The sequence below is a fragment of the Xenopus laevis genome, chromosome 1S (assembly GCF_017654675.1).
Source record: "Xenopus laevis strain J_2021 chromosome 1S, Xenopus_laevis_v10.1, whole genome shotgun sequence".
Lineage (NCBI taxonomy): Eukaryota > Metazoa > Chordata > Amphibia > Anura > Pipidae > Xenopus > Xenopus laevis.
The window spans coordinates 170,224,064-170,249,345 of NC_054372.1; the positions used below are offsets into that span (position 1 = coordinate 170,224,064).

General features: G+C 38.4%; 1 protein-coding gene across 2 annotated transcripts in view; it reads right to left on the bottom strand.

Annotated features, from left to right (window-relative positions):
• The window catches only part of LOC108707246 (ras-specific guanine nucleotide-releasing factor 2-like), a 166,386-nt gene that overhangs the window by 96,841 nt on the left and 44,263 nt on the right, over positions 1–25,282 (bottom strand). For both annotated transcript variants that reach the window (XM_041580489.1, XM_041580488.1), the window contains exons 2-4: positions 10,856–10,962; positions 7,707–7,854; positions 3,841–3,930 (exon numbers count right to left, since the gene is read on the bottom strand). In XM_041580489.1, coding sequence (XP_041436423.1) covers positions 3,841–3,930; positions 7,707–7,854; positions 10,856–10,962 — 345 coding nt within the window. The remainder of the gene's footprint in view (positions 1–3,840; positions 3,931–7,706; positions 7,855–10,855; positions 10,963–25,282) is intronic.

The window sequence follows — 25,282 nt, forward strand, 5'->3', positions numbered from 1 at the left end:
CCTGTATTCCCTTACTTGCTAAAAAGCCATCCAACCCCTTCTTAAAGCTATCTAATGTATCAGCCTGTACAACTGATTCAGGGAGAGAATTCCACATCTTCACAGCTCTCACTGTAAAAAACCCCTTCCGAATATTTAGGCGGAACCTCTTTTCTTCTAATCGGAATGGGTGACCTTGTGTCAGCTGGAAAGACCTACTGGTAAATAAAGCATTAGAGAGATTGTTATATGATCCCCTTATATATTTATACATAGTCATCATATCACCCCTTAAGCGCCTCTTCTCCAGCGTGAACATCCCCAATTTGGCCAGTCTTTCCTCATAGCTAAGATTTTCAATACCTTTTACCAGCTTAGTTGCCCTTCTCTGTACCCTCTCTAATACAATAATGTCCTGTTTGAGTGATGGAGACCAAAACTGTACGGCATATTCTAGATGGGGCCTTACAAGTGCTCTATACAGTGGAAGAATGACCCCCTCCTCCCGTGACTCTATGCCCCTTTTAATACAGCTCAAGACCTTATTTGCCCTTGATGCTGCTGACTGGCATTGCTTGCTACAGCCAAGTTTATCATCTACAAGGACTCCAAGGTCCTTTTCCATAATGGATTTGCCTAGTGCAGTCCCATTAAGGGTATAAGTGGCTTGGATATTTTTACATCCCAGGTGCATGACTTTACATTTATCAACATTGAATCTCATTTGCCACTTAGCTGCCCAGATTGCCAGTTTGTCAAGATCCTGTTGCAAGGATGCCACATCCTGGATGGAATTAATTGGGCTGGATAATTTTGTGTCATCTGCAAACACTGATACATTACTTACAACACCCTCCCCTAAGTCATTAATGAACAAGTTAAATAAAAGTGGACCCAATACTGAGCCCTGGGGGACCCCACTAAGAACCTTACTCCAAGTAGAGAATGTCCCATTAACAACCACCCTCTGTACCCGATCCTGTAGCCAGTTTCCTATCCATGTGCAAACGACTTCATTAAGCCCAACAGACCTTAGTTTAGAAAGCAGTCGTTTGTGGGGCACAGTATCAAACGCTTTGGCAAAATCCAAATAGATCACATCTACTGCCCCCCCACTATCCAGAATCTTACTTACCACATCATAAAATGTAATCAAATTCGTCTGACATGACCTATCCTTCATAAAGCCATGCTGATTGTTGCTCATAATGCCATTCATTAGGACAACATTTTGAATGTGATCCCTTAACAAGCCTTCAAATAATTTGCCCACCACAGATGTCAAGCTTACTGGCCTATAATTGCCAGGCTGAGATCGTAATCCCTTTTTAAATATTGGAATAACATCAGCTTTTCTCCAATCCATAGGCACCATACCAGATGAATCTGAGAAAATCAGAAATAAGGGCTGGTCTAAAACTGAACTAAGCTCTCTTAGAACCCGGGGGTGTATGCCATCAGGCCCTGGAGCCTTGTTTACATTAATTTGTATTAAAGCTTTTTGAATCATATCCTGAGTCAGCCACTGACTAGATTGAGCTGAAGCCTGTGAACCCAGACTCCTCTATTGTATACACTGAAGAAAAGAACTGATTTAACACATTTGCCTTATCTGTATCTGTTACAACCATACTGGTACCATTATTTAATGGAGCAACACTCTCAACCTGCATCTTTTTACTATTAATATATTTAAAAAACTTTTTAGGGTTAGTTTTCACCTCCACCGCAATTAACTCTTCATTTCCTTTCTTTGCCTTCCGGATTGCTGATTTACAACATTTATTACAGTGTTTATATTCATTAAATGCAGCTTCTGTCCCTACAGATTTGTAGTTTTTAAATGCCTTTCTCTTCTTTCCCATTAACATCTTTACCTCTGTATTAAGCCACACAGGATGATTCTTAGAGCTTCTACGTTTAGTCCTTAAGGGAATAAATTGAGAACAGTAATGATTTAATATCATTTTAAAGGACAACCATTTCTGTTCTGTGTTTTTAGCTGAAAACCTAATGCCCCAATCAATGCTCTGTAGGGCAGCCCTCAAGGCACTAAAATTAGCTTTGGCAAAATTCATGGTTTTTGTTGCCCCAGTATATTTTTGTTTTTTGCACCAGACATTAAAAAACATTATGGTCACTATTACCCAGGGGTTCAATGACTTGCACATTTGCTATAAGTTCTGGGTCATTTGAGATCACTAAATCAAGAATAGCATTTTTTCTGGTAGGCTCCTCAACAACCTGTGCTAAAAAATTGTCGTGCAATAAGTTTATAAACTTGTTCCCATTAACTGATCTAGCAGTACCGTTGCTCCAGTCAATATCTGGGTAATTAAAATCCCCCATTATCATTACTTTACCTAAACTAGCAGCCTTTTCTATTTGCATTAGGAGCTTTGTCTCTTCCTCCTCACTTACATTAGGGGGACTATAGCATACTCCTACAATTAATTTGCTGGATTCTTTACAATTGGTGAAGAACTCCACCCATACGACTTCTGGCCCCTCATTTTCTAACATAACCTCCTCCTTTATATGAGCTTTTAAATCCTGCCTAACATACAGACATACCCCTCCTCCTTTTCTATTGCCTCTGTCCCTCCGAAACAAAGTATAGCCACTGATATTTACTGCCCAGTCATGCGACTCATTCAGCCATGTTTCTGCCACACCAATCACATCATATTTTCCTTCCATCACCAGCAGCTCCAGCTCTCCCATTTTACCAGTCAGACTCCCATTTTACCAGTCAGTAGGTGCTATATGCAAAATGCCCCATCTTGGTCTTATCTCATATTTTTAAATTACTGTATAGGTAAAGAATTTAGACTTTGAATGTTACTTTTTTGCTTCATTTTATATCCCCCCTATTGCCCAAATATTTTGACAGATTTGTCTTTTCTCTGTAATAAAACAGTACCTTGTATTTTAGACAGCACTCATTAGATTGTTTACCTGTACAGGTATGGGGCCTGTTACCCAGAATGCTTGGGACCTGGGGGTTTCAGATAAGTCTACTATAAGTCATTTAAACATTCAATTAATAGGATTGTTTTGCCTCCAATAAGGATTAATTATATCGTAGTCGGTATCAGGTACAAGATACTATTTTTTACAAGGAAAAGGGAAATGTTTTGGAATTATTTGATTAAAATGGATTCTATGGGAATTACCCTCCTGTGATATGGAGTTTTTTGGATAACAGATCCAATACTGTTATGTAATGATGCAAAAAAAATGGCTGTTTTTAACAGAATTAATGAAGTCTCCAGCTACAAGAAAATACAATTTCTAGATGATAAAAACTGTTTAAACCACAGCACTAATCTTAACTCAATACAACACCTTGTTTTGAGGAACATATATTATTTATGTTTATGACATCATACATTTATCTTGTTTTCTAAATTCATAGAGGTACAGTACCTATAAGGACTCATTTATTAAAATGTTACCTTTTTTGCCCTTGATGCTTTATGTCTCATTCAACACATTTTTGTTCCCAATTGTGTGAAAGAAAATATTTGTACTGAATATTGGTTATCTGGGCACGAGTTGTACCCACCTTGTAAGAGGAGGAATATGGGCAACCCATGGGCATCTATAAGCTATTATTGGCACAATCTGAAGCCCCTATGGGACTTTTGCATTAATTGTGCTTCCATAAGTAAATGGGTCATGAAGGTTTTGGATGGGGGTTTGGGTAGGGGTTTGGATAGGGTAGGAGCATAAAACTTTACCTCTAATAAAGCAAATCAGGATAAAATAATCCTTCAGTCAGCAGGTGCTTCTATTTGCAAGCAGGTGCACTGTACATTAGTGCACTTTCAAACATGCCTTCAGATTCTTTTGAATTACCTTTTTTATCTTCTTAATGTCTGGATCCTCATCCTCTTGATTCATTTGATAGGGACGCATTCTGTCCTTTGTTTTATTGAGGGCTACAATCTGGTGCAGAAAACATACTAGACAACATTACCATCTGGAACATGAGTTAAGTTTGAAGGAGCTAAAAACTGACTGCAAGCTATGGATGCACTGAATCCATTATATTAGGATTTGGCTGAATCCCCGAATACTTTGTGAAAGATTCGACAAATACTGAACCGAATCCTAATTTGCATATGCAATCAGGGATACTGTATGAGGGTGAAAGTAAAACATTTTTTACTTCCATGTTTATGTGATGAAAAGTCGGCCAGACACTTTGGGGGTTATTTATCAAAGTCCAACATTTTCTGCTACAAACTTCGATCAAATCCGCTCAGGTTTTTTACGCTTATTTATTATTACATTTTCCCGAAAATTTGCTTTGCGGGAAAAGATCAGATTTTCACAGTTTTCGGGCAAAAAAGCATAAGATATCAAAGATTTTGGGTGAAAAATCAGATTTCTTATGCTTGTACAAAACCCAGCGCACATCAAATAATCATTGGGACTTCTCCCATTCACTTACAGTATATGCAACCTCGACAGGTCTGAGATGCCGGATTTTCTGATTCATCCTCTGGGTTTAATAAATTAAAAGATTTTTGCATTTGGAGTTTAGTAAATAACCTCCTTGGATTCAGTCAAGGTTGAATCTTGGCCTAATTCCGAACTGAATCCTGGATTCAGTGCATCCCTACTGCAAATGCCAAGAGATAAGCTTCTAGAAATCCTACAAAATCATTTTGAAGTCTATAAAGAATAAATGTCTATGTATACATTATTATTATTGTTAAAATTAACAATAATAATAATCATAATTCATTAATAATATTTTAAAATGCTCATATTAATCTTGCCATTCATGAACAGAAGGCTATGTACCAATTATTACTATTTTCCAGTGCCTGGCAGTTCTGGAGTTACAGTGGAAATCTTTGGCTAGGCAGATTCATTTGCATTTCGCACAAAGAATAATATTTCATCTGTTAATATCTCCATTCTGAGCAAATAGCCTTCAATAAGAATTCCTGTTAGTGGCTACTAAGGTCAAAGAGAGGCCAAATGCACAGGTCAAGAGACATCTAATCAGATTCCTTAAACTGTTATGTAATATTCTGAATAAATATATACTTATGTTCAAGTTATAAATGCCAATTCGTCCTTGCAAAAGGAAACTTAGCACTTCTTTAATCCATCATAGTTATCTAGATAAGATCACAACAGAAAACCAAGTTTTATGTAAATGCGCCTAGGATAAAAATATCTTATCCTATAGACAGAACATTTTCTCCTCTATGGGATAGCACGTACAGTCATATGAAAAAGTTTGGGAACCCCTCTTAATTCTTTGGAGTTTTGTTTATCATTGCACGAAACTTGAATAGTGGGCAGGCACCACTCCGGAACACCAAAATCAATCAGTGAAAAATCAATCAGTGATTGATTTTGGTCTTCCAGAGTGGTGCCTGCCCACTATTCAAGTTTCGTATGTTGCTCCCCTTTGCTAAAGGTCTGGGGCATGAGCACACGGACCCACAGTGGAAAGCGGTAAGCGTGTCCCCCTCAAAGAATTCATGCTTCCTATGGTCTAAATCTATTTGTTTATCTTTGGGCGAGCTTTGAAAGTAGCAACTTCCTTTCAATATATAATATGCCTTACAGAAACTATTTCAGCAGTGACATAAAGTTTATTGGATTAACAGAAAATATGCAATATGCATAACAAAATGTAGCAGGTGCATAAATTTGGGCACCCCAACAGAGATATTACATCAATACTTAGTTGAGCCTCCTTTTGCAAATGTATCAGCCTCTAGACGCCTCCTATAGCCTTTGACGAGTGTCTGGATGGCGTTTTTTTGACCATTCGTTCATACAAAATCTCTCCAGTTCAGTTAAATTTGATGGCTGCCGAGCATGGACAGTCTGCTTCAAATCATCCCATAGTTTTTCCATGATATTCAAGTCGGGGGACTGTGACGGCCATTCCAGAATATTGTACTTCTCCCTCTGCATAAATGCCTTTGTAGATTTCAAAGTGTGTTTATTGTCATTGTCTTGTTGGAATTTCCAACCCCTGTGTAACTTCAACTTTGTGACTGATGCTTGAACATTATCCTGAAGAATTTGTTGATATTGGGTTGAATTCATCCGACCCTCGACTTTAACAAGGGCCCCAGTCCCTAAACTAGCCACACAGCCCCACAGCATGATGTGTTCTTCTTCCACCATGCAAAGCGCTTTTTGTTATGACCAGATAACTACATTTTTGTCTCAACTGTCCAAAATGACTGTGGTTTGTCTAAATGAGCCTTTGCATACAACAAGTGACTATTTGTGGCGTGAGTGCAGAAAGGGCTTCTTTCTCATCACCCTGCCATACAGATGTCATTGTCCAAATTGCACTGAAGTGTAGAACGATGTTCAGATACACCATCTGCAGCAAGATGTTCTTTCAGGTGATCTTTGAGTTGTCTTTAACCATTCTCACAATCCTCATAGCGCATATGCAGCTCCTGTATTTTTCTTGGCCTGCCAGACCTGGGTTTTACAGCAACTGTGCCTGTGGCCTTCCATTTCCTGATTACATTCCTTACAGTGGAAACTGAGTTTAAAACGGAACAATCTTTGTTTTCAGATCTTTTGAGAGTTGCTTTGAGGGTCCCATGCTGTCACTCTTCAGAGGAGAGTCAAGCAGAAGCACAACTTGCAATTGGCCACCTTAAATTCCTTTTCTCATGATTGGACACACCTGCCTATGAAGTGCAAGGCTTATTGAGCAGTTACATGCATTCAAATTAGCAAACTTAAAAGGGTGCCCACATTTTTGCACAGCCAGTTTTTCACATTTGATTTAACTACATACAACTGAATACTGCTTCACTAAAAATCTTTGTTCAGAAAACACCCCAGTACTCAGATGTTCCTTGGAAATAAAAGACATACCACTGTTATCTTTTTTGTTGAAAGTGGAATAAATTATTATTCAGGCTGAGAGGGGTTCCCAAACTTTTTCATATTACTGTATATAACCTGTAACAAGAAAAGACTGCTTGTAATAATACCAGCATCAACCCCTGAAAAAAAAATAGGTTTTGGGTATTTTAGATCACCAACTCCATAAAGAAAATAAAGCTTATAAGTAGCACCTAATCAATATAATTCTTACACAATCCTATTTAAAGGAACAGTTCAGTGTAAAAATAAAAACTTGATAAATAGGCTGTGCAAAATAAAAAATGTTTCTAATATAGTTAGTTAGCCAAAAATGTAATGTATAAAGGCTGGAGTGAGCGGATGTGTAACATTAAAGAACAGAACACTACTTCCTGCTTTTCAGCTCTCTAACTCTGAGTTAGTCAGCGACATTAAGGGGGGGGCACATGGGACATAACTCTGAGTTTGCAATTGATCATCAGCATGCAGCTCAAATTCAAAAGCAAACAGTTATCCATGTCCACCCCTAAAATCACAGATTTTTTACTGCCTGGTAACCAATCAGTGAAAACCAAGAAGCTGCATAGCAGGAAGTAATGTTCTATTATGTTAGACATCCAGTCACTCCAGCCTTTATAGATTACATTTTTGGCTAACTAATTATATTAAAAACAGTTTTTATTTTACACACCCTATCTATTTACCCAGTTTTTATTTTTATAATGAACAATTCCTTTAAGGAAATTGCAGCTTTATTTTTCTTGGATTCATCCATAGCATTCTCAGTGAAGGCAAATAAACAGATGGTTTATCTTTTGATTAGTAAAGCCACAATCATAATACAAATCTGGAAATACCTCAGATTTAAGCCTTTCTATTTCAGTATCTTGATCTTCAAGCTGTTGTCGAAGTTGATTGGCAGCAATTTTTTCTGTTTCTACAATTTGCACCAAATGAATATACTTCTGCATCAATACTTCTCTCTCGATTAGGACATCAGAGTAACTAGAAAAAGACACATCTGTATTATTATTATGCTCTAGTCCTTACAGACAGAAACAATTCATATCAGGTTAACCATACAAATTTAAAAGGGTACTGTCATAAATTTTACCTTTAAAATAAATCAGTAAATTTACAATTCACCAGAGCTAAAATATTAACAGTCCTTCACAGACAGCAGTGTTGTGGAAGTAAATGTGCCTTTCAGATTAAAGAGAAATCCATAACCAATGAACCTAAGGAGTGTGAAGTTGCCAGGCCGCTTTCATTATTTGCAAATCCTGTGTGTTCTGTACAGACTATTTCAATGACTGAAGGGAACCTGTATGAACTTGCATAAAAGGATCAAATAAAGATTTTTTAAAGATGTTTAAAAAAATTATTTGTGTTAAATGTGGAATTTTCTGAGGCTGACAAAATCTATCCTCACTTTGAGATGAAACAAAACGCTGTACGAAGTGGAGAAATAGTGGAACAGCTAGTTGTACCCAACCATATAGCCGAACAGTATTAGACATGTAAGCATAAACATTTGTTGGGAAGTTGGGTCAATTTCAAAATTCTGCTAGCACATCCAACAGATTTAAAAGTTTATCTGTGGATGGATAAGACACAACTAAAATCTCTATCTCCCACTAACTCAGTGCTAGCTCATACTATCTATACATGGCATAATAGTCTTATAACCAATTGACTATGCAACAAAGTATAAAATAACATTACCCAAATAGGTGATCTCCTTCTTTCCGCTGGAATTAAATCTATCCAGTACATTCAATTTGAGAATATGCCAGATGGGAAATTTTTAGTTTCTCTCGGTTGCACCATTTTCTCAATCAACCATTCTTTTAAAAACCATCCACTTTCTGTATTGGAAATGTGCTGGCAACAAGCAGGCAGAGCCGCTCACTTTTGTATAAATTACTACTTTCTCAAAACTCTGACACCCCCCTAAAATACATGGTGGACTGGGAAAGAGATTTGGGAAAAAAGATTCCACAAAATGAATTGAATCAAATATAGTATGGGGTTCTTCAAAGTGGTTCCGGAGTGCGCTGCTGAAACAATTGATGCGCTGATTGTGTTCTTCTTAGTGACTCGGGGCAGTGGCACCCGGGTCACAAGGACGTTGGGGTAAGACTTGTATTGTATTTATTTAGATACATGTCCTGTGTGGGGAGATCAGGTGGATTATACTGACTCTAAGGTTCAAACGAGGGGTCCGGGGTGGGAGGCACCCGGACCAAAAGTGTCTGATGGTGAGCAGCATGCAGGCTCTAACAGCCATTAAACAATGGAATTGGATCCCATTTTTTGTATAGCTAAAGTGTTTGAATCAAATATGGGACACTATATTGAGGATATCCCCTAACACAGCTATTAAAGAATCAACTTATATGGTGATGACAAGATGGTATATCACTCCTGAAAGGAAGCATAAAATAGACTCCTCCATCCATTTAAACTTGTTTTTGGGGCTGCATAGAGGTTGGAGGCTTCCTACACACCTGGTGGACATACCCAATGCCAAATGCATATTGGAAAGATGTTTATAACATACATAGGATACTTGACAAAACCATACAGAATGATATTTGCTTAGCTATATTAGGCCTTCCTACAAACAAACCACAAAATAGATTGATGCCCCAAACCTTAGCAAAGGCTAGAATTAATTTAGCAAAACAATGGTTACAAAATTCTATCACAAACCGCAGAATATTAGAAAGAATAAGTACAATGCAGAATCTTTTGTTTTTAACTGCTTTATTAACCAACCAGACTGACAAACATATAGAAATATGGTCTCCATGGAATAATAACTGTGATCCTAAACGATATACACTTGAGTTTTTAAAGCATTAGGAAACTGCTTTACTTAACTATTTTCCGAACACCCTATACACCTAAAAAGAAAAATCGCCTCCTGAAGCGAAAGGTGGCTGTTACAGGCAGAAGTGTGAGCCGTGACCGGAACCTTGGAGTCTGTTCTGGGTTTCGGGATACCAAAGGTGACAATAATACAGGGCTCATATACTGTAGCAAAGAGGATAAAAAAAAACATCACTTCTTTATAAGTCTTTGTAAATTCAGCTGCCCGGTATAGTGTTAACTAGTAACAAGTAGGTAAAACAATTACTTAATACAACAATAACTTTGCTATAAATAATATCTAATTTTCACTGATTTTTTTGCCATGTGTAACTTTTCCAATATGAGTACATACAGTCCACCAAAATATGTACTGTATGCTGCATACAAAGGAAAAGACCGCTCTGCAAAGCCAAGTATGCTGTGTATGAACTAAAGTGACATCAGATGAAATTATCTGACAAACCATTTTGTGACACTTGTCATCCTAAGTCAATTCGGCTAACTAGATATATGCAGTGATTACATGTTGAACGACAAGCTGCTACGTTCTGGGGGGAGGTTACTGACCTGAGATTTTAAGAATAACACACCTAGTGAGAGCAGGCTGACCTGTGGGCTTTAGAGGCTAAAAAAAATACAGGTTTCTCCAAGGTACATCGAATTAACGTCAAAAGAGAGAGATGTGCCAAAACATTTATATAAATTCTACAACCATAGTTTTGAAAGGAAAGGAGGACTGTAACAGTGACTTATTGCCATTTTTGAGTTATTGAGTAATGAGCAAAAACCTACAATCTCCCGCTTTGAACATAAGAGACAATTTAGAAATTCAGTATTATTTAGACTGTAAGCTCTATGGGGTAGGGTCCTCTAGCCTTTTGTTTCCTTGACACTGAGCACTTAATCTGCATTGTAATTATATTTTATATTTATGTGAATTGTATTCTAATAATGCACTTATTGTTACTTTTTATTCCAATGACCCCTTGTTTGTTACTACTAATTTATTGTTTTGTTGTACAGTGCTTTGCCCTCAAGGAGCGCTTTACAAATAAAAATATATATACATACATACATTTGTATAATTGCTAAAGCAAAGGAGAATTAAATGTGCATTTCCGCTGCTGACCTTGCTTGGTGTATGGCTTCTACCCATTCATCTTGGTCAGATTCCTCTTCACAGCGTAGTTCCAGAGGTTTCTGCCCTTCATGGCCAAAGTTAACAGTGAAGTAATGCTGGAGGAATAATAAAGAACAAAATGGTTAGCGGCTTTCCTGGATATTGTCCAAAAAAGAATGAAAGAGTTTACAATTCTAGAAAAAAATTAAATTCAGTAATGACTTTAATTAAAATTTGATTGTGTGACATCTGAAATTATGATTTGGAAACCACAAAATTCATTAACAAAATCTTGAAGCTTAATATGTATCAAGCACTTTAAAAATAAGGCACGGATATTAGCCCAAATAACCACTAGTAGAACCTGAAATTCACTGAAAGGTAAGCTTTCATGAACGAGGCCCTCTTTTTTTGCTTCTCTGTCATACGGTTTGGGTTCTTCCCAATTGTATAGTGCTGTGGAATTTGCTGGAGCTTATAAGCACATTTGAGCCCAATGTGTACCAGGCTGAGCATCTAATAGCAATAATGTCATGGTCCTTTTGCTTAGATTTCTGATAAGAAACACATGCAAATCCCTAAAATATTATTTATACATAGGGGTTTATTTACTTAACTCTGAATGCAAAAATCACCCAGAGGTTTTCGGTTGAAAATTCCGAAAAAATCGTGAGGTTCGTGAAAATTAGATGAAAAAATCTTGAAAATCTGATTTTTTTCCCACAAAGCAAATTTTCCCGGGAATTTTATAATAAATAAGTGTAAGAAACCAAGTGGATTTGATCTGAGTTTGTAGCAGAAAATATTGAGATAAGTTTGGACTTTGATAAATAATCCCCTTAGTAAATTACAAACAGAAACCAATACTTTTCTACCATGCACCCAGGACACCACTAAGATATCCTTTCAATACTATGTCCTGCTCAATTGCCTCCAGCAACATTTCACATGACTTTTGTTGGCTCCCCATTTCAACTTCCCAATGATATTACAAAAACTTAGGAACAAATTAATACACCTCTAATGTGGCTATTCTGCAGTCGAAGTAAAATCGAATGATCAAAGGATTAAATCCTTCGAACAATTCAAACAATTTTATCGTACAATCAAATGATTTTTACTTCGACTTCAAAAACTTAGAAAATGGTTGTAGAAGGTCCCCATAGGCTAACATAGCACTTCTGCAGGTTTAATTTGGCAAAGTATTGAAGTCAAAGTTTTTTAAAGAGACAGTACTTAGATTATCGAATGGTCGAATATTCTAACTATTTTTACTTCTAATGGAAGTCGAAGTAAATTCTAAGTCGTAGTGTCCTATTCCATGGTTGAAGTATATTCGACCATTTGAAAATCGAAGTACTGTCTCTTTAAAAAACTTCGTCTTCGACACTTCGCCACCTTAAACCTGCCGAATTGCTATGTTAGCCTATGGGGACCTCCTAGAGCCTATAGCGAGTATTTGGCTACGTTTTTAGAAGTCAAGTTTTTTTTTAAAGAGACAGTACTTCGACTATCGAATGGTCGAATAGTCGAATGATTTTTAGTTCGAATCGTTCGATTCAAAGTCGAAGTCGTAGTTGAAGGTCGAAGTAGCCAATTCGATGGTTGAAGTAGCCAAAAAAATACTTCGAAATTCGAAGTATTTTTTATTCTATTCCTTCACTCGAGCTAAGTAAATGTGCCCCGTAGTGTTTCACTTTTTGTATATCTAATAATAAATAATTATTTCACGTCAATATCCTACTGAATTGGAACACTGCTGGATGATTTCACATGTCAGTTTCTGAAAATATAAAAGCCAAAGACATCACAAAATTCGAAGATAATTGATTTTTATTTTTAACCTGCTGGCAAATGTTTAAGCAAGACTGGGATTTTACAAATGAAAAAACAAGTGCAATCAATCTCTGTTGATTATTTTCTTGTTAAAGTGATGTGCGATCATTGTGATGTGAAGGGCCATTAAACTGCACAGTAGGAAACCAGGCTGGCCTCAGTTCAACGGGATTTGAGTGAGCAATTTTTTTGTGAAATCCTGACTTTAATTTGCCATTAAAACTGCTTTAAGAAAACCATTCTAGCATCTAACATTCAATGCTATATCTCTAGTAAGAAATCCATCCTGTTTTCCAGTGTATTCAAATAGGTGCCTAGGTATACAACCTGGCATGTTCAAGACAGAAAGGGACTGTTAGGACACCAGTAATAGCCAAAAGGTAATGAATACAAACATGAAAAACTGCTTGCTGGATTAAAGAAAAGGTTTAGCACAAAGGAACGCTAATGCATTACTCTATGGGGCAGATTTACTAAAGGGCGAAGTGGCCGTCGCTAGCGAAAATTTGTGAAAACGACAATTGGCAGGGACATTGGCAATTTACTAACAGACGTAGAGGGCTATTCACTAGCAAAAGAGCTCAGTGATAACAACGTTTTCCGTCCTTTCGCCAGGTAAATTTTCGCTCAGGTGAATGAACGTTACTCCGCAAATTCATCGAAGTGCATTACACAGCTTCATCAGGTTATACCTGCCAAATAGATAAGATGAAGCTACATCCTCAACAATCTTATGTCAGTGACATCATATCCTGTATGCCGAAAAGTCATAAAAATAGACGAAATGCTGGAGTTTATTCATATTTAAAGGAAAACTATACCACCCAAACAATGTAGGTCTCTATTAAAAGATCATAAATAGAAAATTGCCATTTTAAAAAATAAGGGCCGCCCCCTGGGATATGCACACATACAAACCACATGTAGAGCAAGTGCGTCCAAGTACCAAAGGAAGAGTGGATGCAAGTAAGCAACTTTGTAACAAGGATAAAGACACAAAAACATCCTGTTTAGGGAGATCACTAAATTAGAACTCCTTTTCATATTTCTATCAGGATAGCTAAAGCACTGTTTTACTATAGACCAAGTACATTGTCTTACTTTTCCACTCCCAATTCATTTTGTCAGATTACAAATAGGTATGCACTGAATCAAGGTATCTTTTTGATATTTGGCCAAAACTTTTTCTTTTTTTTTGGCTAAACCCAACCCAAACCCCTAATGATGTGACTTTAAAGACCTGGACACCTGAGAGTGGCAGTTTGTTTTTTTAATGCAGCGTTTTGAGTTGTTTTTTTTTTTTTTTTCAAAATGGAATATAGACATTTTTGACTTAATTTGGGTTTATTTCAATTTTTTGCCTGAAACTTTTGTAGTTGTGTCAGAATATCAGACCAATATTGGATCAAATATTAAAATAATTCAACTATTCTTCTAGTCTCTTTTGTTTACTACTAATATATCCTTCTATCTATTTCTATCTATTTCTCCTCTTTGTTCCCATGTACAACAAAGGAATGACCATGAATAGGGAGGCCCACCAGAACTTTTCCTGGTATCCTGGTAGACCAGTCTCACACTGCAAAGGTCTTCTAAGTGTTCTGAATAGCTAAGCAGTTCTTCCCTGTTTAAATGTTGTTAACCATATATATATATATATATATATATATATATATATATATATATATATATATATATATATATATATATATATATAATTTTTTTTTTTCATACATATCTACCGTATAAGCCGACCCGAGTATAAGCCGAGGTACCTAATTTTACCTACGAAAACTGGGAAAACGTATTAACTCGAGTATAAGCCTAGACACAACTACAGCCCTGTCTCCCAGCAGCGCACATTCCGCCAAAGCGACCCCCCAGCGATCAACCGGACTTCTTTGCAAAGTTGATGGTGACACAGATTACTGTGTGCATTGTCCCACTGTCCCAATACCATGTGCAGAGGGTGCTGTGTGATATTGCCATCACTGTTAATCTTTCGTATAACCAACAGAGGGCGCTGTGTGATATTGCCATCACTGTTAATCCTTCATATAACCAACAGAGGGCACTGTGTTATATTGCAGTCACTGTTATTCTTTCATATAACCAACAGAGGGTGCACTGTTATTCTTTCATATAACCAACATTAAGCACTGCGTATCTGGACAGCGCTATATAAATAAATAAATGATGATGATGATATTGCAGTCACTGTTATTCTTTCATATAACCAACAGAGTGTGCACTGTTATTCTTTCATATAACCAACAGAGGGTGCTGTGTGATATTGCAGTCACTTTTATTCTTTCATATAACCAACAGAGGGCGCACTGTTATTCTTTCATATAACCAACAGAGGGCGCTGTGTGATATTGCAGTCTCTCCCCAAGCGAACTGTTGGTATAGGAATGATTAATGGTGACTGCAATCTCAGCTACTGCCCACTGACTCGAGTATAAGCCGAGGTAGACTTTTTCAGCACATTTTGGATGCTGAAAAACTCCGCTTATACTCGAGTATATACGGTAACTTTATTCCTAATCCAAAGGAGGAGCGTGCTCAGTTGAAGCGGATTCCTGATTAGCCCCAACTGTGCATGCGCCTGCAGGCTCCGTATTGGTGAAAGAGAAGAGTGGGCAGAAAATGATGCAGAGGAACTCTGCTGCGCTACTCTGCGTTTTGAACAGGGCACGGGCATCTTTCTACATTATGCAATGTGCGGGGAGGGAGAGGTAAAGGGCAGATTGAGGGCAGTTGAAGGGGGGCTGTTGAATCTCAGGGTGGGGGGGTTAATTCTCCGTTAAGGTTTGCTGTGTCACATCCTATAACTTAAAGCATTATAGCTTGCCACCATCTTTTTGCTTGCCACCATTTTTTTTAAAAGGTTTTTTATTTTTGCATTTTAAACACAAAAGAAAATCAAAAAAACAAACAGTAATAATAATCATCGTACTTGACATTTATAGAGTAGACTGGGTACAAGTGATATCATAACACAGTGACTGACACATCACAAACACATAATAGCACAACTTGCAGTCAGAGTTTAGCAATCTGATAATGAAGCCTGGGGATTGACATCCAACCAAGGGGTCCATATTTTCCCAAATTTGTTAGGAGTTCCCCGAGCAATATAGGTCATCTTGATTAGGGGAAGGGTGGCATTTATTAAATCAATCCACTGCTGGAGTGCGGGGGCATTAGGACTCATCCATTTCATAATAATTGTTTTTTTTGCATAAAATACTATGGAGCATAGTAATGTTCTAGTTTTTTGTAAAGGTACCACTTCATCAATTATACCTAGTATACAGACTTCAGGAGTACAGATTCCAGGGAGAGACAGGTGTTCATTGCTATATCGAGTCATCTCCCTCCAATATGTTATTACTTTGGGACAGTCCCAGATTTAGTGTAGGAAACCTGCCTCTGCCGCATTTAGGACATTTAGCCCCTTCTATTCTACCCATAACCTTAAGTCTCTGGGGCGTGATATATATTTGGTGAAGCATCTTAAATTGGATCATTTTATCCCTTAAGGAAATTAAAAACGAGTAAAGGTTGTCTATAGTCTTCTCCCAATGTTCCTCATCTAGGGAGGGAAGTGTAACCAACCATTTCCTTTTGGCTTTGTCAAAAGGCACAGGTTGGGAGGCCTGGATTATACTGTATAACTGTGATACCAGTTTGGCTGGGGCTGGATCCAAAAGTCAGGCCTCCCACGCCTGCTGCGTTGGTGAAATCTGGTATGTTTGGAATTGGGCATAGAAAGCATGTCTCAATTGAAAATATCGGAATAGTTGTATGTCCTGCCGGTTAAATTTAGTTTTTAGCTGTTCCAGTGAGGGGAAGGAAACCACCTACTAACAGGTCTTCCAAGTGTCTGATCCCTATAATTGACCAGTAATGAAAATCCGGCAGTTGTTGCAAGTGTGGCAGATTCAAATTTCTCCACAGTGGTGTTTTCTCTGATAATTTAGAATAAGAGATAGCGCTATTAGCTTGTACCTTTGTCCACACTTTAATAGGAGTGGCAAGTACTCCCGGCAGTGAAGGTCGGTCCCCCCCCTTCTATACGGGGCATTACGAATAGCTTCCGGAGAACCCATAATTGTTGCATGCAAATTTGTTAGTGAGTTGCTGTCTTCTGGGTTAAACCAGTTATGAATATAAGATAGTTGGGACGAATAGTAATAATTCTGCAAGTGTGGAAGGGCAAGTCCCCCTTTATCCCTAGATGCAGTAAGTGTGAGCCATGATAGTCTAGGTGCTTTATTGGCCCAAATAAATGAAAGTAATTCGCTGTTAACTTTCTTAAAGAATGGGACGGTTATGTAAACCGGTGCGTTCCAGAGTGGGTAAAGAAACCTAGGGAGATATAGCATTTTAAAGAGATTAACTCTACCCCATAGTGTCAGCAGGAGTTTAACCCAATGTGGAATTGCGTTTTTAAACTTTACTAAAATTGGGTCTAGGTTCTCAGCTATATATGCTGTTGGGTCTGCACTAATTATTATGCCTAGATAGCGGAAACTATTCACCGGGGTGAGAGCAAGGCTCCTTTCTGTCAGATTGGTCTTTCCTAAAGGAAATAATATTGATTTTGTTTTATTGATCAAAAGGCCGCTAAGCCCCCCAAATCTCTCAAGTATATCTAACGCGGCACAGAGTGATGAACCTGTATTTTCCAAGAAAAGTAAAACATCGTCTGCATAAAAGGCTACCTTTTCTTCAATATTGCCTAATGTGATTCCCTTGACTAATGGTGTCTGTCTTAGCTTTGCTGCTAGAGCTTCAATGCTAAAGCAAATAGAAGGGGCAAATAAAAGCGGCGATAAGGGACAGCCTTGTCTGGTCCCCTTCCCTAGTTAAAAGGCTACTAGTATTAACCCGGATTTGGGCAGTGGGTTTTTTATACAGTAATTTGATCCAGGCAATGAAGTTGGGACCACAACCAAATTTCTACAGAACCTGCCACAGATAGGACCAATTGACAAAGTCAAATGCTTTGGTAATATCCAATGATGCCACTACCCCAGTACTTTGATATTGCCTGGCCAATTGAATGTGGGTGTGCAAACGTCGTAGGTTAATGGCAGTTGTTTTATTGGGCATAAAGCCTGTTTGGTCCGGATGTATAAGGGACGTAATGACTTTTCCTAGTCTGTTAGTCAGTATTTTTGCCAGTATTTTGGCATCGGTATTGATCAGAGATATAGGCCTGTATGATTCACAGGAGTATGGGTCCTTACGATTCTCACATGACCAGGGGCAGCTGGGATATTGACAAAATGTCTAGCTCCATGTCAGATTTCAAAATTTAATATAAAAAAATCTGTTTGCTCTTTTGAGAAATGGATTTCAGTGCAGAATTCTGCTGGAGCAGCACTATTAACTGATTCATTTTGAAAAAATGTTTTTTTCCCATGACAGTATCCCTTTAAGTATCAGAGTTATTATTGCCCCGTAACACGAGGGGGGAAGTTCCCTGTTCAGAGTTGCTTGGGTGAATGTATCTATGTAGCAGCCTGGGGGATAATTGATTGTTTAGTAGTCTATACCAAGCCGCCGGTAAGCCATCTGGGCCGGGTGTTTTATTCGCTGGGAGATCTGAGATCGCTGATGTGATATCTGTCTTTGTTAGTGGGTTATCAAGGAATTGTCTTTCGTCTGGTGATAGTTTCGGAAGCTCAATGCCCTCCCAGAACCGGTCAACATTTGTATCCTGGCTACTTGGTTGAGGAAAGTAAATCTGCTTAAAGTAGTCTGCAAACACGTTGGCCATAGCTAATGGTTCCTTAACTAGGTCCCCTCTGTGGTTCCTAATCCCAGGTATAACTGTAATCTGGTCCGTTAGCTTCGCCATATATGCAAGCGTTTTACTGTTTTTATCCCCAAGATCAAACCCTCTTTGTCTGGTATATAATAGTTTATTCCTTGTGTTGTCTGATACAAGGAGGTCTAGTTCCCTTTGAGCCCTGGATAGTGTATCATGATTTTCTTTGGTTTTGGTATGACAATAGGACTGCTCTGCCTCCTGTAATGTTTTTTCTGCTGCTTTGATGTCAGCCTTTTTAGCCTCTCTTGTTGTATGGATGGTATGGCAGCAATTAATGTACCCCTAGATACTGCCTTGGCAGCATCCCACAGTACTAAAGGTGAGGCTGAATTTTGATTAGTTTCCCAGTACTCTACAAAGTCTTTCACACAGGCCTCTGCTACTGCTTGTTCTGAAAGCCATAACGGGGAGAGGCGCCATAACTTCCTACCAGAGGGTAAACCTAACTGGAGTTCCACCCACACTGGGGAGTGGTCAGAATGTGTCCTAGGGAGATAGGAAATATTGTGGACCAAATGAGCCAGGTCTGCTGAGCCTAACACCAGGTCTATTCTTGATAAAGTTGCATAACTGGAGGAATAGCAAGAAAATTGCTTTTCCTGGGGGTGTCTCTCTCTCCACATGTCAGAAAGGCCCACTGCCTCCATCCATCTAACTAGCTGCGGGGCTGCTGGATCTACTGCTGAAGTTCTATCCAGTGTAGGATTGGTAGTGGCGTTAAAATCCCCCATCATACACAGTGGATCAGGAGGGAATGCAGCTATCTTTTGAAAAATGGTGTGTAAAACTTCTATAGAGAATGGAGGTGGAATATACACATGTACCAAAATCAACGCTTGGTTATTGATAAGACAATGCATTATTACATAACGGCCATAAAAGTCAATGTGGACCTGTATCAATTCAAATGCCAGTGATTTTTTGACCAAGACAGATACCCCCCTAGAGTAACATGAGAACGGTGCATGATATACATGGCCAACCCAGAATTTCTTTAAGGCTAATAGCTTCTGACCTGTTAAATGGGTCTCCTGAAGCAGTACAATATCAGGTTTAAATTTATGGACATGGTTGAGAATTAAAGCTCTCTTAAACTTGGAGTTAAGTCCTCGTACATTCCAGGACAACAATTTAACTATCCCCATTGTTGATTACATTATAAAGCATTAGAACAGTCACTGCATGCTAGCCTTGCTCAATACTGCTATTCCGATTTCAGACAAATATCATCGCAAATTGATACAGTTTATTTTTATAGCGGCGAAACAAACTATTGCCGCCTCTTGGAAGAAAAGTTCTATTCCCATGGTTATGTTTCGTATGAAAATGAACTGGATCATGGTAAATGAAAGAGTATTGAGTATATCTACTGATACCCATTCTAACTTTACTAAGGTCTGGAACCCCTGGCTGCATTACGCCAGACTACGCTAATTTTTGTCTAGTGCATGCTTTACAATTTTACAATTCCCCTGTATCACTCAATACCTGGTTTGCTTGTTGATTCGTACTGAATTGAAACCTATATGATGGAATTTAAGGTAGCTTCAAATTCTGAATCAAGAGCTAGCTGACAATAGTATAATAACCACGGACACGGTTGCTTGAGTTTACTGTTCAGTTTTTCTTTTTCTTTTATTTTCTTGAATACATAGTCTTTATTGCCGATACATATTGTTTTCCGATGTGTAATTATGTGGAGTGTCTGAAACCAATGTTTTTCCTTCGCTCTCACTACATTTGAATGTTATGAAGATAATCCCCTCTGCGTAGGAGGATATACACTTTCTACATGTAAGAATGCATAAAAACCTTTGTTATGTGGAAAGTATATACTGTTTTGCTGTCTAATAAAAAGTTTTGAAAAGAACAGTCACTGCATATTCACAGTATGCGACTCCAAGGGAGTCACCCCAGTAGCCTAGACAATTCAATGAAGTACGATGAAACAAATGCCAGTATGTTAACAGAAATAAAAACCCCACCCTATCCACCCCCCAAACCTGGGTGAGCCTGTACCCATAACTGTTACTTAACATGGGGAGTGTCACCGTGGCGGCCTAAGCAGCACTCCTCGTCAACGTAGAACTTTGATGTACATTAGTAGCCCAAGACAAAGCACCAATGCCGTCTGAGCTTGCCACCATTTTACAGCATTTTTGCTCGTTATTGCATCATACCCCTAGGGACAAATGCAAACTATTTTGAAGGCAATTATGTCTGTACATTAATTATATTTAGATAATTACTACACAGAAAAAGACAACTGTTTACAGAAAATAAACCACTTAAAATTACACAGAAGAACAAAAGACTCCCAAAGCTGCGCATATTTGCTCTATTACCAGTATTCCCCTTCTAGATTGCACTTTGCATAATTTTATTATTCCCAATATTAGCTTTTAAGTCATAACCAGTGGTAAACACATCACTCAGGGTGGCCAAATGTATTTTAGATAGTTTATTTTTATTGGAATGTAATCTACTACAGATACATAAAACATTTATTTAATTATAGTGTGTGATGCTTAGTCCTTTGATATTATTGGTGAAAACAACATTGGCATGTTTTAATTTATAGTAAAAAGAACATGCTGTGCATTTAAAGGAGAAGTAATTTTAAATCACTTGGGGAGCCAAATGTTATGCACCACGCAGTAATTATAATCACTTACCTGATTACTTACTTCTTAGTGCGTGTATGACACCCCCTCCCCAGTGATTTAAATGTTCACTTTCTCCTTTAAAGGAGAACTAAAGAGTAACTATAAAAGTAGGCTAGAAATGTTGTACATTATGGGGGGGGGGTTATATATTAAGCTCCAAATTTTTCTGGTTGGAGGAAAAAATACAACTACATTTTTGCAGGATTTATTAAAGTCTGGTGGTGTTAAAAGTCAGATGAAAATAGTACTCCAACTCAGACCAGCCAAGTGTAACGGTTGGCACCCTAATACTAGAACCGATGCCAAGCACCCTGGTCTCTGCTCGTGCTTCTGTCTGTAGCAGCTGCCTTTGGCTTCGGGAGGAGCCCTCAGCTACTCAGATGCCGCCAGGTCTTAAAACGAGAGGAGCAATGTGAGGGGTTCTAGACAAGCAGAGGGGCACAACTGTAAGGCAAGAGTCTTTGGGCTGAAGGTCACAGTACAAGGTCGTGAGATAAAATTGTAATCTGATCAGGCTGGGTCGGGGCAGGCAGAGAACAAACAAAGTCAGGCAGGCATGGGTCAAACCAGGAAGTCAATCAGAGGGATAAGGCAGAATCGGCGTCGGATATCAGGCGGGGGGTCAGGATAAAGAAAGTAGAATCGTCAAGAACAGGCAGGGGTCACAACAGGTAGTCAATAACAGGTTTCAGGATCAGAATAGCAAAAGCTAAGTTTAATACCTTTAATACCTTTTAAATTTCGTGCCATTGCTCGCTGGCGTCATCAAGCCAGCGCCTTTAAATCATAAGGAGGCGTGTGCGCGCGCCCTAAGGAACCGGAGCCTGCAGCACTGAAGATTGACGCGGCGGGCGTCCCCGCAGAGGGGGCGGCAGGCGTCCCTGCCGTCCCCCCACTAGACTACCAGGGTGAGTTGTCACACCAAGAACATGTAGAAGTTAATGGCAGATTTCCCGTTAACAACTGGAAGATTTGTGCTGGGTTTCCAAAAAAAAAACAAGCTTTTGCAAAAGAAATTTTGAGCACAAAATCCAAAAACATTGTAGGATTTATTTTTTAATGATTTTATTGTGACTTTTTCCGCATAATAAAAATTTGTGAAAATGTATTGATATATGGGGGGGGGTGTAGTCCGTGCATATTTGGGTGGACTAGTTTCCAGAAACTGTTTGTATTCTGTACCAGCCCAAGGCAACCACAGCCCTTTAGCAGTAAAGATATATGCTTCTGAAGATGCCCGAGTAGCTCCCCATCTAATTTTCTGCTGATTCACTGCACATGCTCTGTGCTGCTGTCACTTACTGAGCTTAGGGGCCACCTCACAATATATGTACACATAGAAATGTCACAATATCAGGCTGATTAGATAAATACTACATGGCAGCACAGAATTTAATAGTCAGCTGTAAGAGAAGCACTGGGGATGCAGTGTATGTTTCCCCTAGATTCCTGTCTTATGTATGGTAACCTCAGCAAATGTCTGTTTTGCAATGGGGAAAAATAAAATGTTTTATTTTACTTTTGTTCAGCTTAAGTAAAAGCTGTCTTAAGAAGCCCTGGAGTCAATGGACAAAGGTGGGTGAATCCTCCAGTCCAGTAGGCCGCTCCAGGTGAATTTGGTTCCCAGACAGGTAGCTGCATGGTGATTAGGCTGCAGCTGCACAGGGGTTGGCTCCCTATGAAAAGAAGCTGGGGTTTTTCAGAGAGAGAGAGAGAACCTCTGGGAAAGCAGGGGCTGCTGTTCCGTGTGCTATCTGCCATGTAAGTGTGGAAAAACTTATTTTGTGCATGTTACTTTGTAAGGGATTGGGGCACAAGGCCCTTGTCCTGGGTTAGTCACGGAAGTACCTGTGTATTAGTTATAGCCAGACACGCTTAGGTTTTTTTTGTTTTCTGTATTTTGTCTCACTGAAAAGCTTCCAATAAACTGTCAAAAGACCATTTGTGCTGAACTGAATTGTCTGTGCCCCTGTTTTGGAGTGTCTGGAAAGGTACACAAATGTCTATTCCCCAGTGAGACCAGGGTCCAACTACCTGTAATTGCTACACAGCCCTATAGCACCAAGATGGTGATCCTCTGTGACAAGTTTGAAGTCCTGAATTATTGTTGCTATTGAGAAGCTGAAACCTTTGGCTGGTACATTAAGTACTGTATATTAAATATGGCATTTCTAACCATATTCATTTTTTAGGGTTTAGTTATCCTTTAAAGGAAAAAATAAAACAGCACAAGCCTGTTGTAGCTATACAACTGGACTGGAGAAAAGTACACGTATGGGAATGGGATCAGTTGTTTGGAAACCCATTATCCAGAAAGCTCTCAGTCCACATAGGAGCTACCAATAGTCAATCACAGCCCAGGAACTTTTTGTATGATTATGTTGCTCTGCAACTTTTATACATTTGAATGTGGCCCACGGGTAAAAAAAAAAGGTTGGGGAATCCTGCTGGAGATGTACTACTAATGTACTGCTGAGACTTCCATCCAGGAGCAGCTGGTGCAGGTTTCCACTTCTAACTGGAAAACAGACTGAAAGATAAATAGAAAGCAAGTAGGAGGGCTGGAAGAACAAAAAGTTGGACTAGAGGAGATAAAAGCAGGGAAGTAAACTATCTGGGTGATGATGACTATGGAAGTAGATTAGACCTATAACTATACTTATTATTATATACATTGGTAGTTACAAAATTACAATATACCTTACAACAATCTTTGGGTAATTTGGATCTCCATACTTAAGTCTGCTTAGAATAATTTAAATATGAACAGGATTGTTTTGTCACCAATGTGGATCAATGCAGCTTATTTAACATCAAGTACAAGGTACCGTTTTATTATTATAGAGATAAAAAATGTTTTTTAAAAATTTGAATTATTTGCTTAAAACAAGAGATGGCCTTCTTGTAATTTGGAATTTTCTTAATAAAAAACTTCCAGATAAGAGATCCAAGGGATCATATACTTGTACTCAAAATATATCCAAGCCATGTTGAGTCATGCAGTCTAAGCCCAAATCTAACCAGTGACACTAGAAATTAAAACCACCCCTAAACATTGTGGGGGGTAGGTTATTGTATTGAAATGTCTTCATTTCCAAAATGTAAATTTTCCAGTTGTATCATTATTCAATATTCTTTTATGTACAGATAAAAAATTATTCACACATCTCTACTCCCGATAGACAATACTGAGCTACTTGAGTACGGCTGACTGCACCCGTTCAGTACTTGTCACAATATTTAAAAGTGCTCTAATGAGTTTTCTCAAAAACAATCACATATTATTGACTTTTTTTCATGATTATAGAAACCATTAGATTTTAAAATATGACAGACAATCTGCTCATTAGTCTCTAGTTAGAAATCTTTTCTAAAAACAGTCTGTTTTGTAGCAATACCATGTTTGCAGCTGAAGTAATGACCTGCAAAAAAATGAAAATGAAAATAAATGAATGTTAAATGTCAATAGAGCAGTCATTTAAAATGAGGGTGCAAAGTGCAATAATGAAATGCAAAGTCATCAGTTAATTGCCATTGTCAATGCCATTTGCCAGCTAAAAGTTGCTTCTGAGGTTTTCAGAAAGGAGTATTTGTTTGTTCTCTTGGACTGACTCAAAATAGTGTAACAGGAGCAGGTTCTCCTCTACGTTTTTAATGACCATTAATTTGACTGGCCGGCAACATGGTTTTAGGAGTCAGGCCAGGATTGCAGAGAAAGTAAAAAGTTAGACATTGCTTTAAATAGCAATTGGATTAAACCATTAAAATGTTTAAGTAAAAGAGAACAAAATGCCAAAATATTAGGCACCCCTCAGTGATTATAATCGCTTACCTGATACCCCAAGCTGGTGCTTCTGCTTGTTAAAAACAACACTGGCCCAGGGTATTTCTGTAAAAGTTCCTCGTCACCATGTTCTAGGCTTCTTCTGTCCTTTCTTTGTTTTGGACCAGGCAGGTACATACACAGTGTGGGTTATTTACTGTACTAAACTCCGGTTTGGCTTTTTGAGACAAAACTCAAACTTTTTTTAAACTCGAATTTTTGGAGATTTATTAAAGCCTGGTGCATCAAAAAGCCTGAATCCAGAC